The sequence below is a fragment of the Empidonax traillii genome, unplaced genomic scaffold, assembly GCF_003031625.1.
Source record: "Empidonax traillii isolate 1590-97213 ecotype Southwest subspecies unplaced genomic scaffold, ASM303162v1 scaffold1330:size129734, whole genome shotgun sequence".
NCBI classification, from domain to species: domain Eukaryota; kingdom Metazoa; phylum Chordata; class Aves; order Passeriformes; family Tyrannidae; genus Empidonax; species Empidonax traillii.
The window spans coordinates 33,307-51,376 of record NW_020956523.1 but is presented as its reverse complement, the minus strand read 5'-3'; the positions used below and the strand labels follow the sequence as shown (position 1 = coordinate 51,376).

At 34.1% G+C, this 18,070-nt stretch overlaps 1 protein-coding gene across 1 annotated transcript in view; it reads right to left on the bottom strand.

Moving 5' to 3' along the window:
* The window catches only part of LOC114069678 (contactin-5-like), a gene marked incomplete at its 5' end in the record, with an annotated part of 61,745 nt that extends 43,967 nt beyond the window's left edge, over nucleotides 1-17,778 (bottom strand). Inside the window, one exon of the mRNA XM_027906635.1 lies at nucleotides 17,673-17,778. Within this exon, the coding sequence (XP_027762436.1) occupies nucleotides 17,673-17,778 (106 nt within the window). The remainder of the gene's footprint in view (nucleotides 1-17,672) is intronic.
* Between the last annotated feature and the right edge of the window lie 292 nt (nucleotides 17,779-18,070).

Here is an 18,070-nt window from a genome sequence, read left to right as displayed (position 1 = left end):
GTATCAGTAAAAAAATGCTATGTTAAAAGACTGTGTATACTTACATAACAGGACTGGAAGACCCCAAAAAGGGAAATTAAAATGCACTAATTGAGTTTTTGCTTAAAATCTCTTTCAGATATAATAGTAATTCTGAGTGGTTACACAGGACCCTGAGGAATTAAGAGCACTCAGAGAGCTCTCTGAGTGTTCAAATTTTCCTTCCTCTTCTCTTATGTTTCAGGTAAAATACTAATTAACCCTGAATACGTCTCTCTGAAAATTTCATTGCCACACTTTGCCATGAAGTCTTATCTGGAAGAAATGATTCATGGCAGCATAAGATTTTACAAAGTGATAATGAATACACAAGTTCAAGGAAAATGCACAGTCTTTAACTGAAGACACCTGTTACTAATTCAAATGGAAAGCAATCAGTCTCACTAATTGCTCTGATTTAAAAGTAGTTCAAACCAAATGCAAAATAGTCATCAGCGTGGGTTCATTGGTAGTTCATGTAGAGTAGAATTTTCTCAATTTAGAGCCTAAAACCACACACAGTTATTAATTTATTAATTAGAATTAATCCTAAGGAAAAGATTTCAGGCAATAAATTTTTGTGCCTCCAAGGAAATAAATACTTAGTCTTTGCCAGTACTGAATCCAGGGGGAATACCATCATTTTGTCGTCTTCTTAATTATTTGTGCTGTTAAAAAGGGAGTGATGGATGAATGGGTACTTGCATAGAGTCCTGTGGAAAAAAAAATAACAAAACTGCCAAATATAAACCTCAAAGAATTTATGCTATAAAGCTGTGGTTAATGCCTCTTTTTGTGCATACCTTTAGCATCTGTATTCCAGTCAGGAGCCAAGATTCCAAAGCCCAGGAAAAAAGTGTTAGTGGCTGACTTCTTGATCATTGACAGCCCATTGACATTAAAAGCATTACTCCTATATTTTATTTCTAAAAAGCAAAATCCTGGGGATACATCTTAAAATGCCCAAAGACTATGCATCTGTATGTGCTCAGATCTGGAATCTATCTGGAATTCTTGAACTCCTTTGCAGGTGAAAACCCCCTTACACATTTTATGATTTTTTTTTTTTCTTCTGTTAGACCTGGCTAATGAGTTCAGCAGTTTTTTAAATAAAATTTGAGGGCTATATCCATACAGTAGGCATAGGCTTCAGTTGAAATATCTCAGGGAAATTATGCAATTTCTAACGTATACTATGCAGACCAATCAGAAACAACCACAGCTGGCCTGGGATCTGGGGACCTCAGAGATTTTAGCTGACAGAAATACGATGGATGATCTTACAGAAGTGATTTTACAAAAAGTTGTTCACAGAATGACTGCAATTAAGGGAAAATGGGTGTACCTTGACATTGATCCATTGTGCAAATATCTCACACTTCTAAATTTGCAGCCATAATAGAGGATGAAACATGCATTGGTGTTCATATTCTGTGAATCTGACTGTTCACACTTTGTATGCTAGCCAAATTACAATTTAGAGTTCATTAAATATAGAATTGCTAGTAAAGACTTGCCAGGTACAAAAATTGGGGGTTTGCTTTGTTTTCTTTTGTTGGTTTGCTTTTCTTTTGGCAGTATTGTGCATAAGAGGATATTCAAATGGTTGCAAAGATGTCTAAAAAATAACTTTTAAAGACAATAATGGAGAATCAATATTTAAAACATTGCTGTCTCTCTACAGACAAGTCTGTCATCTATAGTTCATGAACAATAAAATATTCTGAAACAACAGTGAATGTAGTTACATACCACAAGTCCAACAGCAGTTCAGCACAGGAGTACATATAAAGTATGAGAAGAGAGGCATTTAAATATCATCTGAAATCCTAATGTTACAAAGTGATAAAGTGCTGAGTAAACCTTTCTGAATTTTAGAACAAGAAGACTAGACAGATAACACCAGGTCTATTTGTACACAACTCATGGCAGTTTTTAGTGAACTTCAATCCTGAATTTTCCTACAGTGGTTTATATTAAAGATTTTAGGACAACTGTCATTTGACTAAGCACAGATACAGTTGTCATGGTATTAACTTTTCATTAGGATGCTGAACTCCAAAGATGCATCTCAAGCCTGAAAAGTTAATAATGATGACCTTCAAGAGATTTTGAATCCAAAAGTAAGTGCTACAAAAATATAAATAAACTAAACTAAAACTGTAAAATCAGAAAGTAATTACTTTAGATATGGACCTTCTGAAGTCATCTACTTTTGAGGAAAGACTGAGTAAATGGTTTTTTTGTGCTGTACTGATTTTGCTTTCAATAGGGAAAAAAAAAAGTTTAAGAGACAGGAGAAAACTGAACACTGCAGAATACGGAAGTTTAGAGTATTTCTATAGAATATATGCTGAGTTTATTTTTTATTTTTATGCCCATCTATTTTATTTTTAATGTGACACCTATGCCAAAAACCACAAAAATGATGTAGAGCCCTTCCTGGAAATTACAGTTGACTGCCAACACAAAAGAAACTTTTACAAAGATACTATTCATCAACACCAACAGAAACAGAGAGTAAAAACACAGAGAAATTATGAATTATAGAACAGTTGTAAACTGACATTCTCTTGTGGCTGAAGGATTCTTCTGCTTCTAAATTCTGTCATATACGAAGTCTTGGTGTAAAAATGATATAAGTAATTTTGGTAACTGCAAAACTGATATTTCTTTTTATGAATAACCAGCCTTGTTTACAGAAAAATGTCTCTAAGGAGATTTGTATCTTTTTTCTGAAGAACATTTGAAAAGCCTTCCCAATGTCCAATTTGTTTCTGCTTTTTATTAAGCACTTTTTAGCAGATTATGTACGTGAAAATCTGGGTCACTTGGTGATAAAGTAGTAAGAAGAGAGCATCTATTTCCTGCTGGAATTAATTTATAGTGTGAAATCTTTCTTAAATGATTTTTTCAGTTCTATTTTCTCTGTTAAACAACACTAATTCCTAAACTGTCACAATTTCATGTACTTCCCATAATGGATGAAGCTGGAATACTGACATATCAGCATTTTTGCTAATGCAGTACTGTGATTTTGGAGATATCATTCTGATGCAGAAAATGTCAGTACTGTGGAAATGCAAAAGTCTCTGTGTCATTGTGGGTCAGTAAGAAATAACCCCTTAAGTATTGCAAAAAGAGATTTGCTGGAAGCATTCAGATAGAACCAAATATTCACTCCAGTATTTGTTAGTGCCTGAATGCTTCCCAGATTTGCTTCAGGGTTTTTCTCATAAGAAATTGCTTGTTTCATCCTTTCAACGTAAGGTTTCTGCATAGCCTTTTCATCAGTGGTGCAAGTGAGGACGTATCAAGAAGGTCACCAAAAGGCCATTAAAACCTAAATGTACAGTCCATAACATGATTTAATTTTGCATATTCAAGGGAAAAAACAAACACTCATCCCATAATTGCACTTCTGTGGAGTTATGATGTTTGTACAAGAATTAGGTCTGGTTTTAGTTTTCTTTTTGTGATGCAGTGGGAGATCCTTTTAGAAAAATATATTTCTCTTTCCCTATTTGGGATTTCCTTTGATTACTTTAATTCCACAAGATGGCAGTACTTGATGAATAAATGGTACTGATGCCTGATGACAGCCAAAATGTCAGATAATCTGGGAGTTTTAGCAACTCTGAAAGAGTTGCTTCTTTTTTTTTTTTAAAATTGATAAGAAAACCAGTAAAAAGTACACTCAAGATTACAGTCTGAATTTACTATATATAGCTATAAACCATAAAATTTGCATGACATTTAGAAATATTCAGTTTAAATGAAATAAATATATCTACTGCTCACTTACCTGAAACATAGTTCTACCAATCATATATTTGTCTTTCTTCAGATTCAATTAAGGTGATGAAACTCCAAATATTTTCTCCCTTATAACCATTCATACCACCAATATCTTAAAATATGTTAGAAGAGTTAAATGTACTGTCAGGATAGATCTTGTACTGGAGGTTACAAATATTATATTGCCATTACTGGTGTACATATACTCTCATTTGTACTTTACGTATATGAAATGTAGCCAGTCACTGAAGCATATAAAGACTGATGAAATGTCCTTTTTATACAAGTACTCTTTAAAGAGACCACATAGCATACAACAAAAACATGGCTTTGAAAAGATGTTAGATTATCATGTATATTTGATTGTCAAGGGTATGATTTTTATTATTAAAAAAGAACCCTGTTCCAGAAAGTATCACAAAGTTGTCAAATCCATGTGTTATTCAGGCCCTTCTTTTGCCCTCAGGCAAGATCAGATATTCTCAGCCCGGTCTTAAAAAATGTCCAGTAAATTATATTCCTAAATTTAGATCATCAGAATAACTACTTCTTTGCTGCGATAATTAGACAGTTTTCCTTAATATCTGCCCATAATTCCTTTTTATTTTCAATACTGTTTATTACTTATACAGAATACCTTATGGGAAGTACTGAAAACACTTTATTGAAGAGCTATATTAAACTTTTACAGCTACAATAGAAAACTGATATCTCTGTGCATGTCAGGTTTCTGTTTGCAAGGTTAAGGCTAGTTCAGCCAAATGTCTTTAACTTCTCTTTAGAAGTCCTGATTTTGAATCCTCTGCTTAGTTTTATTATTTTCATCTCTACTGCTTTTCTGCATTTTGTAATGTAGGGCCCAAAGCTGGACATTAATACTATTGATAACTGGAACAATGATCACTCGTAGGTAGCAGTTCTGTTACTATGTCCTAGAATTGTACTATTCTACTAATTCTACCATTCTACTAATTATTCCGTTAGTTTTTGGTGATGGTATTTTTCTATACTCTTTAATCACTTCCCTTTATTCTATTTGTATATTTAATCTTCAATAGATAGAGTTATCTGCATTTTGGTGAATTTTGTGTTATTAATTGAAAACAATTTCTGCAATGCACTTATCCTTTTGGATTTTCGTTCTGTGCTCTGCACTGACTGTAACCTCTTGCAGGAATTATTCTCAAATCTTAAATATGCCTTTCTTTCTGCTAAGTCATAACACTTTCAAAAAATAAAATTAAATTTTATGTGATTTCTTCTTGGCAAATCCATATTGGGTGTTTATTTACACCCATTATCATCTTATTACCTACAAAGTCAGTGTTTAATATTTCTTTACTTTGTAACTTTGCAGAACGCATGTTCTGTCTGACTATGAGCCCTCCTTTATTAAAACAAAAGAAACAAAATAAAACAAAATGAAACAAAAAGTCAACAGTAACAAAACAAGAACATCCAATTTGATTTTCTTGATATACTTTGAAATAATTTTTGATATGCTATATTCTTGGTAACCTTTTCATGTAAAGAAATGTTTAGACATGTTATAAGTTCAGAATTTAGGGCCATTTTGTCAATGTTCTTGTCTTATATAACTAAAGAAAATGTTTAAATAATAGAAATTTCTGGCAAAAAAACCTGATGGGAGAAACAAATACATTTTTTATTGCGATTGAAAATAGTTTTTAAGGAAGATAAACACTGGGAAGAGAAAACTCTGAACAAAAGGCAGGCAAACTCCCAATAAGAAGTTTTAAAGTATTTTTAAAACAGTTAGATATGATATGATATGACTGATATGATACTTGATTAATATCTGGTTCAAAAAGTAGGATATAATTAAAAATATTGAAAGAAAATATATCTAGGCAAACTAACTCAGTGTTTTTTTAATTGTTCTTTTTATTGACAAAGAACGTAAAGTTTCTGTAATGTACCTAGAATTCATGTTTTATACAAGATCATGCTGAATAAAATAATTGGAATAACCTCAAAATTAATGTATTGTGCATTGAAAGGATTAAAACCTGACTGCAGAGCATGATTAGAAGGACCAGGTCTGGAATTCTTTGTCCTCTACTGTTGACCATTTTAACAATTAAAAACAAACCTATGCAGTTGTGATCACTTATCTACAGGAAATACAAAACTTGGCAAAGGCAAATGTGCTTAGAGAGTCACTAGTAAACTCTAATTTGGGCAGCTTAATATTATTAGAATCTTTTGAATGATGGAAGTGTGTTGAATCTCCAGCAACACAGCTTGATTATTTCTTAATAATTTGAATGAATAGGAGTTCTGTGATAATGATTAACTACCCATTGTACTAATATGAAAAGTGTGGCATGCACTAGAAAATAATAAGTATGTTGTTTAGTGCTCAGGAAAACCCATCACTGTATAGAATATCTGCGGACATTATTTTCTCTGTCATAATGTTCAACAGAATTTAAAGCAATTTTTTTCCCTTTTTTTTTTTTTTTCACACTTCACATTTCTCTTGTTCTCTGAGCGTGCTATCACACTTGATTTTCTCTACACTTTACTGGTACTTTTGTGATAATTACTTCAGGACACTCTACTTCTTCTGTAAGTCTGCTGCAGTGGTGAGTACAATGAAAAGTCAGATTCCAGAGCTGTGGAGTGAACCCCAGAATCCTGCACCTTGGAGGGGCTATTGCATTACACAGAAATTTAATTTTATGACTACTGCAGTGATACCAATAGATAATACATTTTGAAGGCATAACTAGGACATTCATTGAAACAAAAAACCCCAAAGTAATAGTAGGATGATGATTATCCAAATTTGTAGAATATTACTTTGTCAAGTATAAAAATAAAACTAACCCTTTTTTATCTGAGAGAGGCAAAATAGCTGCATACTTAACTTTCCTCTACTCATCATTTATTAGCAGAAGCTCTGCCAAGCAAATTATGTAATTTGGCTGCAAATATTCACTAGTAATCCAGTTATGACAGTATCAGTCTTTCAATGAGTTTATGTGTATGTTTCAGTTTGTTTTTTTGTACTCCCAAGAAAGAAAGCAATTTAAATTTGTCCCTTTATACCTCAGTCACCTTGATTCCTAATACCAGGAAGGATTAATAGTAGCAGAAATATTTCTTTAACAAGATTAAATTTCAGGCTTCTGGCTATAGAAATGAAAATAAAAGGCAACTGCAGTTCTAATTTATACTTCAAAACACTCTTTTCTAGCAGACTTCAGCACTCTTCACATGCACTTGTTGTCATAGGAATTGTATTGTCAAAAACTGGATACTCGGAGTCCATGGAGTTGCTTTTATATGGCTGCACACAACTGAACTTAAGATTCAGCCCACTGCCTCTCCAGTTTATATTCTCTCGATGATAGGTGTTTTAATATAAATTTAAAGACTTTTGCTGGGTCTATCTGCAGGTCAATGCTTGGTGAATTCCTCCATGGCCATGACAAAATATGATTGATTAATCTTCCTTGGGCCTGCTCCTTTGCTCCTATGATATTTGCTATCCTAAAATCTGTAATCAAGGGCAGTACCATTATCACCAGTTTTATATGGGAAAACTGAAGAAGATGGAAGGAAGCGACTTTCCAACAGTCCAGAATCAATCCATAGTCAAAAGGATATGTGTGCTGATAGATAATTCTTTTAATTTTTAATATTCACTCATCTCCTCACCAGCTCTTTCTACGTCTATAAGAAATGCCAAAACATACACACACAAAGCAATGGTCAATGAATCCTTAGGAGCTGTATAGATGAATGAGGGAGATGGGTAGGTGTTCCCTCAACCTTCCTCTGAATTTGATTTTCAAATATGGTAAAAAAAATAGCATTATAAATCACATAATTCCCCAGATGCTAAAGGTCTAGTGCTCAGCTCCTTTTTGGTATATTTTTCTAGGCTTAAATGTACTGAGGAATGGATTCTTCTTTACATTTTTCTGAACACAATGAAACATGTAAACATATACTTCAGAGAATAGCATAAAACCAGTTTTATAGACCCCAAAAGAAAATTTTTACATAATAAGAATGACAGTGACAGATGATTTTTTTCCCACTCTAATTAAAAAATAACTTAAAGTGCAGATGAAGAGGAAGAAATATGTCACATTAGCAAACTGCCCCAGAATGCTGATATTGCTGTTCAACTACATTGTACGAATAAATCACGACAAATAACCTGAGTAACAATAAATCATTTAAAATTTAACAATGTAGAGAATATAGCTATTACCTGTTTCTACATACAGACAGTACACTGCTGAGTCCCTGTGCACACTGCTCTGCACTACTGGAAACCCAGTGAACTGCTTCCATCCATCTTCTACTTGTCACATAATTGTTATTTAGAGAAAATATATAGCCTTCTGTTGTCTTCTTTTTAACCTAGACCAGTGTCCTATGATTATATTTCCCCTCCTTGAACTCTTAGCAATAGCAGTACAAATGACACATTATATATACATGTGATGTGTCACATTATATATACCTATCACAAAAAAGAATGCGTTTGTCCAGCTCTCACTGATTTTTTTGTTTGTTTATTCTAAAAGAAATACCCTTAATAAAGTAAGGCAAACAACAGTCAATCCCGCTCCCTCTTGTGCTGACTACGTGCATAGCTTTCAGAATTCTGTTTTTCAAAGCCCTTTTTCATTTAAGCAAGAATCATGGTGTTGTAAAGTCACAAGACTTGAATCGTAAATCAGTGAAATTTTAGTCTTCTCTTGAAATTTTCTTCATAGATCATCCTCTTGTTATCCTCTGTAAAATAGGTAGTGCTTCTTCTTTCTTGCAATTATACAAAGAAGAAAATACCATGTAAATTAATGCTTTGATAAACCAATAAATTAATCGAAATTTTCTGGTTGCAGATTCTCCACTCTAGGGTAGTAACATCAGTACTACTAGGAATTATATCAACTTGCTAATGAAGTCATCAGCAATGATTTTAACAATATTGAAACATAGTAATTTGATTGACCACTTCTGTCTCTTGTGTTCTCATGTTAAGTTAAAAGTGGGGTCAAAAGGAAGTCACTTTTTCACTTTTATTGTTTTGGAAAACATCTTTTATTTTGTCAGAAGATAAAGGATGTACATGTGCTTCTGCACAGGAGTTCAGATTTGCTGTAATCAGATTCTTGTCTGAACTTTATGATATTATGCTTATACCTATTCAGTCATTTTCTCTTTGAAAAATTCAAGCAATTGCCTTTAATATATTTACTCTTAAGTTATAGCTACCTTCATGACAGTTATAATTGTATTTGGTAGGATAAAAACCATTAATACACACAGAGATATAATTCTAAACAATTCTAGTTTCCACTATGAGAAAGAAAAATGCAAACTAAATATCCCAAAAAGAATTGTTTTCATACTGCTTCATTTATTTGGAACAATCTTCCTGAACTGATTAAATCAGGCTGTATGAAAATCTATGTCTCATTAAGCTTTGTATCACCTCAAATGGTTGTAAGTTCACTTTCATACTTAGAAAATAAGGAATAAGTGACTTTATTATATAGGGAAACTTTTTAATGGAATCTGACAGAACTCAGATCAGTTCAGTTCAAAGCCTTGTCCTTCTGAATCAAAACTGACCTCCTAACATTTAAAGGAGTCATTGCTACTAGAATCCCCATTGAATTCAGTTAATAATGGAAGAATAGCTTTTCCTGAAAAATCCACTGTTTTTATCCTTTTTTTTTTTTTTTTTTTTTAACATCCTTTATGGTTTCATCACAATGCTAGTGGAGAGAAAAAGCTAGAATCCAGACCCATACTAATAAATAGTTTCTCTTCTCTTTCTCCTTCTCATGTTTCCTTCTGTTTCAGCTGTCTGATCAGCAGTGCATTTCTGGCCTCTTCTCCTTAGTTACAGTCATTAACATGTACTCTCTTACTCTATTCTTTTTCGTGATATGAAGTAGAGAGTTAATTGGGATTAATTAGGAATTTTCTGTCTTGAAGAGAACGAGGTTTCTGACATTTAACTAAGTGGCATATCTGCAAAACGGTGTTCTTCCAGACACAAGTTTAGTAAAACATCAGAAGTAAATAACAAACAGATTCTAATGGAAAGGTTATAATGAGAGGGTCAACTCTGCAAGAGGCCTGTACCTCTGAGATTGTAACTGCTGCATACTACTGCAGTCTTAAATCTATGAGCATTGTGCTGCTGCTGTTTTAGAAACTATGTAACCAGTGCTACAGAAAGTGGTTTTGAAGCACTTTAATTGGTACTTGACTACACTAGTTGCAGAGAAGTGAATGTGATGCCATAAACATCCATTTCTGTTAAACCTGGCAGGACAGAGTTGTCTGATTTAATCCCTAGACTAAGAGGTTCCTGATAGTTATGTCTAATTTGCTGGGACATCTCAGTAACAGGCTAGTAACTTGTCTCGAGGGAAGAAGAGCTTGCCCACTGCAGAAACTTTTCATCATTGTTGTCCCATTTGTCAAGCTGTAGACAAATAGACACGTACAGCTGGCGCCTGAGAGGCAATAGAGCCTGAGCCTGAGGGCCAACATACTCAATGCATTTTTAAAATTAATTAATCTCCCATGCTTCCTCTCTCTTTTCTTAGTATCCACTTTCACTTTGCTTCTCCTGAACTGGCAGCTGGGGTAATATTTGTTGACAACAGTGTGACTGCAAACCTATAGCACACGTCCCTTAAGCAGAGTCCTGTCAGGGCTCCCCCTTCATCCATGGTTGTCTACTACCTTAATTGGGCAAGGTCAACCATCTTATTACTGCATTTTCATAGCCCCTGAGGTGAAGAACAGCTCCAGGGAGTGATCCAGTGGGTCTAGGGACTTAAACTTGCACTTGCTTCTGTAGGATAGTGTATTTTTTGAAAGAATTATTAGTGTTTTTACGGGCATGGAAAAGATTTTTCAACTGTGGAAATGTTTAGGAAAGGTGTGTTGTTTGTTTGTTTGTTTGTTTGTTTGTTTTGGTTGGTTCTTTTTGTTTGGTTTAGGGGTTTTTTTCTTGTGTTTGTGTGTTTTGCTGCTCTTTTTTTTTTTTTTTTTTTTTTTTTTTTTTTTTTTTTTTTTTTTTTTTTTTTTTTTTTTTTTTTTTTTTTTTTTTTTTTTTTTTTTTTTTTTTTTTTTTTTTTTTTTTTTTTTTTGTTTAAACTATCAAATTATGAACTCCTTGGGAGAATTTACTACTGTTGGACCAGTAAGGAATTTCTGTTCATTTATTACTTTTCAAATCTAGAAAAACCCACAAACCAAAAAGACCCAAAAACAACCGCCCCAAACAAACAAGCAAACAAACCAAAACCAAACAACAAATCAAACCAACCAAACCAAAGAGATAAAATCTAGAATTATTTATCCATACGTCTACTATACAGACATTGCTTAGAATTTGGGGCACATTTCGATTATTAAAAAGTAATTAAAATCTAGTATCAACACACTGCCAACATACTAGAGGTAACTCCTCACTGGTAAACATAGCTTGTTAAAATGCTACCCTACAGAAAATTCCATAATTCTCCAGCTCCTAAATTTCATATACTCAGATGCATGCCTTCAACAAGATTGAGGAAGGAAATCTTAAAAAGTGCTCCAGGGAAGTCAGCAGCAAAATTACTGGTCATATACTGAGTAATGAAAAGACCATAGAAGAAAAAAAGTTAATTGTGTTTGTTCATTCCATAATGAAAACTACAGGCATAGTCATCAATCAGTTGCACAAATAAAGAACACAGATTCCTATATTGAGCACTGACAGGGCTCATGGACACCACTTTAATTATAACACACACGGGAATTATCACTGCTAGACATGAAAGTTTCAAAAGCATTCTAGTACAACTGACAAAGTATGGAATGCAAGAGTGAAACAGCTTTATAATTCATCCAGGGAAAACTGTGATAGGTGAAGAGACAAGATGACCTCATGAAATTAATCCAGAATAAGGACAAGAACAAAGAGTTTAAAGGACTTTTAACCTGTCTTCTAACACTTTTTCTTCCTCTCCCATTTTTGAAAAGCAAAATTTAAGCTTTATTAGAGTTTCATAAAAGTCATATAATCATAAGATTACAGTAAAGTATTATAGGGGAGTGCAGGAACCCTTCAATTCATGATCGCTAATTCATTCACTTGATACATGTGGCTCTTGAAATAGTGGTTTCAAAATATTTCATGTGTACATTACAATAATTTATAGGTATAGACAAGTAAAGAAGAGATAAAGTGCCATCTTGTCTTTTATATTAAAACTTTCCTGTCCTGTGTAATAAGCAATTATTTTCTAATAATGTTACTTAAGTGGCCTGTGTCTGTTACCCAGCATCATGCCCCAACTAAGGATTAAAATGAGTGAAGAGCAATATACAGCATGGAATTATGAGAGAAACCAAACTGTTGAGTGTTCTGTAAGTCTTCATATAGATCCCCCTAGCACAAGCCACATATTGCTTAAGTCTAAAATACTAGGATTTGGCTTCCATTATTCCGTAAATATAATTTTTAAGGAGAGAAACAAACAAACAAACCAACCCAAAAAACCAAAGCCCAAACATCAGTGTTCCTCTTAATCTCACTTTTCCTAGTAGAAGGAGAAACATACTGGAGGACTGGACAGTTCTACCTTCACAGCAAGCCTAGCAGTTAGGAGGAGTTGATAATTATGTTCAGTGAATGTGAAATGCTCTGTCATCACCAGCTTCATATATTGACCTCTAAAAACTTCTAATAGAAGGTACTGACTGATTAATGAGTTCTGTTTGGTTTATGGGAGAGTCAAGGTTGGAGGTATGACCTATCCAGCTGTTGTTTTATTAATATTGTGAGTGACCAGTGCTTTGATAGGCACTAGCAAAACAGTGATCTACAGGTGAGAGGAAAAATATCACTTTCACCTACGTATTGGCTTCTCCCAGAAGCAATTTAAATAGTTTTCTATGCTAAAGCTGATTTGAAAAGTCAGATTTGAAAGAACATATGATAGAAAAAAACCTTGATGTTACTTTACTGTTTAATACATCAGTACATAATGCGATCCTTTATTGATATCACAAATCATGGTCAGGAAAAAATCTCACTTGTAGTGACAGGTTAACACGATGAGGTAGCATCCACTCATGTCTGAAGAGAGCTAGAGATTTAGAAATCTAAGATCATGAAGGCTTCCTATGATTTTGAGGAAACTGATAAACTCTAGATGCAGATAAGGAGCAGAATGCACCAGTGTTGTCCACTGAAATGCCACTGTTAGTTGTCTGAATCCTGGAACTGAATCCTCAACAGTATGATAACCTTGTGACCTTCATCTACATATAGACAGACATTTGTGAATTGCATTTCCAAAATCCTTTTAGTAAATGGAGAGCCATAGGGGGCACAGACACCTTCAGAATTGAATTTGCTACGTCCTGCATGCAGATACCTGAGCCAATTGCCTGTAAACAAGCTAATGAGCATACTTAGAGCAGTCCAGCCCACCTACAACAATCTTGTTATCACAACTAATTTACCTGAAGAAGTCTATCAGCAATTCTGTACACAAATGAAGTAATTTAGAGCCTGTCTTGTTAATTCTATGTACAATTTGTGTAGTATGGTTCTAACAAGGGGGGTTCTAGAGAGCTAGTGTACTTCAGTTGGACTTGGTTTTCTACTAGTAGTGAAGTTGCAGCCCGAAGTTGCAATTCTAATGCAAATGCAGCCATCAGATTCATTTTGCAGACCCTGAGCAGGGAGAATTGATTGGTTTGTGTTTACTTTTAAAGTGTTTTTCTGTGTGTGTCTGAGGTACACACAAATAGGAGCTCAGAACAACTTAAAAAAGCGTTACTTGATGTTTGTTTCTCCAATTAATATGAGGTCTAGGGGAGCTGTGTAGATAACAGAAGAACAGGACAAAAACTCCTGGACCTTGGAAGAAAGAGTTTTATTTTAGCAACTTGCTAGTTTAGCAACAACTATGGGTATCTTCCCAAACATGCAAGGGAAGGACAGTAATCCTCATGGCAATGGGCGTTAATCATCTTTGGTGAAACATTTCTCATGAAAAGTACAGTCTTGCAACACTAAAGGAGAGGCATAAAAGATGCAGTTTACAGCACAGTTTCCCAACTGGGTAAGATCAGCTTTGTCCTTTAGAAAGAGATTAGAAAAAGTTATAGTTTAACATCGGTACAGATGTTACATGCTGTGGAAAGATTACGTAGTAGAGCTCCCTCCAGACGGTAGCATCCCTTTGAAGCAGGATGGAGCACACATCTGCCTTCCCCTGCGTGCATCAGCGCTGTTCTCATTCTAACAATGGGAGTTGTCGTTCTCCATTAGGCTCATACTGAAAGACTTGAATAAAAGCCTTAAAAAGCTCAGCTGAAAGTATTAATTCTGAGGGAAACATGTAAATCTGGATGAAAACATTCATTTTTAATCTTGCTATAGTAAACCTTGTAATTAAGATGATTAAATGACTGAGTAAAACCCTATATTTACATCCTTTAAAATAACACAACGGAAAACCATAATCCTGTTTATGGAAAGAAAACAGCAGAAGCCTTTTAAATTGGAAACATCAAACAAAGCTTGTTATTTAAGCAGTTGGTAATTAATGAACCTCTTACTTCTCAGGGACACCAAGAGTTAACTGTCTAGGAATTTCATCTTGGAGAAAAAAAACTAATTGGGGAGAATCAGATATTTTGTTTAGGAAAGAAAAAGAAAAACAAAGTGTTATGTTTATGATTGATCAAATTGTCCACATTCAATATATTTCACAAGGGACAAATTAAGGATTTACAACAAAGACAGAGTTGATGGGAAAGCTTCTGGAGTAGACACATCAAAATGATATAGGATTCCCAACGCAGGCAGAGGCAGCATTTTTTGGAGAAATGGCCCAGAAAAGCAGGAGATGAGAATCTGCTGGTGACTGTTTGACATAAGGAATCGGCACAAAAAACCTTTTCATTGAACATATTTTCCTTCATCATTCTGAAAGAGGGGATAATGTCTCTCTCCAAAACCTGCCTAATTTTGCTGCTTAGCTAGTTCTCAGCAAAGATGAAAATAACTTAAGAAGCTCATTTATTATACTCAAAAGGTAATTCTGGATCTCCACTGCAAATATTTAGAATCTATTACAAGTGTGCTTATTACTCTCCATTCCCTCTTATTTTCCTTGTAAAATATTTGGACAACAATGTAATGAAAGCCTACATGAATAATCTATACATATCACAACTTTGCGTGCATTTGTTTGTTTAATGCATTACCTCTTGATAACATTTCACAGAATAAATAAACAAAAATCAAGCTGATATACACATGAAAACTGTTTTCTGATTAAATTCTTGTCAAAAGATATTAGTGTAGTATTTTTTCAGTCAGTGGTGCTTTGTAAAGGCTTTCTGACTTTTCTAGAACTGTATTCTGTAAGAAGGTGATGTAAGCACTATTTAATTAGAATTGTTTACTTTATCTTCTTTTTGAAAACATGTTAAAATCCATATTTCTTTTAATACAGTGATCTTTCACTAACTCATCTTTGTTTTCCTACAATGATAATGTCATTTTCTAGAAAGGCTCAATCTTGAAATTCTTACTTGAGTGCATATGTAGTTATTGATTTTAGAGATTGAGGAATGGGATTCTATTGAAGGATGAATTGCTTAAAAGGGTGTGGAGAATTATTAGACTTGATACTGTATCATGGATTTATCTCCTGTGATAAGTAAGTGAAAATTATTTCTAAAGGTGTTGATCAATGTGAATAAATCAATATAGCAAAGTGTCTAGTGTTCATCCAGAAAAAATTCTCTATTATCAAAAACACTCCCTTAAACTCATGGTCTTGTTAAATTTAGATATTCACACATTGCAAACATGCTTTAAATAATATTTAGCTTAGATATAACCACTACAATAGCTTAGAATTCACTTGAAAGTTTGTCTTTCAGGTGATTTTAAGAGTCAAAATTTCTAAGAACTGTTTAGAAGATAATACCATCTTTGCAAACCAGACACAGAAACTAAAATGGAGTACCCAGAAACTGAACACTAAAAAAAAAAAATAAATATATATTTCAGATGTTCTTGCACACAAATCCTTGAAGTACCTCTGCTCTGCAAAAGATCTTTTTACATGGAAATTAATTAGATATTTGCTGACATATTCAGAACTGAATTTACACACTCCCCCTGAAAGTTCAGCTTTTGTCCAGAATTATTTTTCCCAAATGGATTCCGATGTGGTGGTCAATTTTTCACCAATGTCTTGTACCTTATTATCAGAGCTTTGTGGAATGATTTATTGTTGAAACATCACCAGGCCAATGGAGATAGTTCTTCCTTTTTCAAGGAGACTTCAGCTATTATACTAATACCACTTGCATTAGTTCCATTGCAGTACCACAAGGACCTACAGCTCCCCAGTAATTTAAAAGTAAGGAGTTAGAAGGAAATTGCATGTGATAGAACCATGGAGTCATTTAGGTTGGAAAAGACCTCTAAGATCATCTAGTTCAACCACTAACTCAGCACTGCCAAGTCCATCAGTAAACCATGTTCTTAAGAGCCATGTCTTCACACCTTTTAAATACCTCCAGGGATGATGACTTCACTATGTCCCTCAGGAGACTGTTCCACTCATTAACAACCACTTTGTTGAAAAAACGCATTACATGCATTACATAACAAACAAGAGAAAGGGAGGCCGAGTCCCCTTCACACTCATATGATTTTATGTTTACTCTGAATATTAATGTAATTTTTCAGATTTCAGTGATTATTTCGTCACACAGCAGAACCTTAACTGGCCTAGTTATGATGAAAAAATTATGACAATAGAGAATAAAAAATATTTTTCTGGAGTCATTTATGCTGACTGTGGATGCTCAAACAATATAAACTGAAGCAGCTGAATGCTGTTTGTGAGCATAGTACTTTCCACTGCAGGGCTTTTGCTGACCCACTGATGAAAATAAAAGATACTAGCTTTTCACCATCAGAGGTAATGTCTGTGTTAAAGTAGAACACTGTGTTAGAATTTGACTAAAGTTCAAAAGCATAATTTCAAGGAAAAAAAATCTAAATATTTTGATGATATATAAGGTGCATCTTGTGGAAGCTCTTAAAAGGTGTATGACAACTTCACTCACTGCTGATGTTCATCTGTCTTTATACTCTCAGTTTGTCTGGGGAAATCAAATTCAGCTGCATTGAAACCATCGCTCTCTTTTTCTGTCTTTCTCTCTAAGTTTACTTATCACAATCAAGCCTTAACATCATGCTCTCAATTCTATCACATAGACTGTAGTGTCAAACTCAAAAATTACAGAGGCAACAACAAGAAGAGTCTACTCAGAAGAGAGAAAAGCAGAGAGATGGCTTTGATAATCGTAATACAGTAATAACAATCATTGAAATACAAATAGAAACTGAACACATTTCTCTAACAGAAACTTGAAGAAGATTTTATTTTCTGAAGCTCTTCCATCTGCAATGTGACTTTTTTCCAGGCCTCAAATGTGGAGGTAAAAAAATCTGCTCAGTACAGACCTCATTTCTCAGAGAGGAAAAGGGTAGGCTATACTGCATCTACTGAAAAACAAGGTATTCTGTCTAGCATCATGTCTCCACATGTTGTATGACATGCAAATATGGAGCTATACAAGCAAAAAGAAGCAACCAAAATCATGGTTACGCTACTGAAAAAAAAAGTATTCAACAAAAGTATCAGGACACTGACATTTGGAGCAATTTCTGAAGGCTTCTAAATTCTAAAAGAAGTCTTTCAATAAGGAGCAAAATGTAAAGGAGCAGGGTGCATTCAAGTTTCAGCCTACTATACCTGGAGAATGAAGTGGTGGAGAGCACATCAGAACAACTCCTTGACCCTCACGTACAGAGACAGCACTTCTTGTCCGGCCACTAAAATTTCCCAAATCTATTAAAAGAACAGAGCATTTTAGTTACATACCAAAGATTTTAAACTTTGTGGCTACTGTGACTAAGATTTTATTTCCTCTTGTAAAGCTGACTGTTCCTTTTTTCATACCTTAATCTATAATACGAGGGCCTGAAAAATAAATCTATATCCATCACAAAAAATTCCATGTTTCATCAGCACCTTATTACTCTTTTTAGTGAACTTGGATACACTATCAAAGGAAAACCAGCAGACAATATATATATGGAATTCACAAAAAACATTTAATAGTGATTTTATTTCTTTTTACCATATCATGT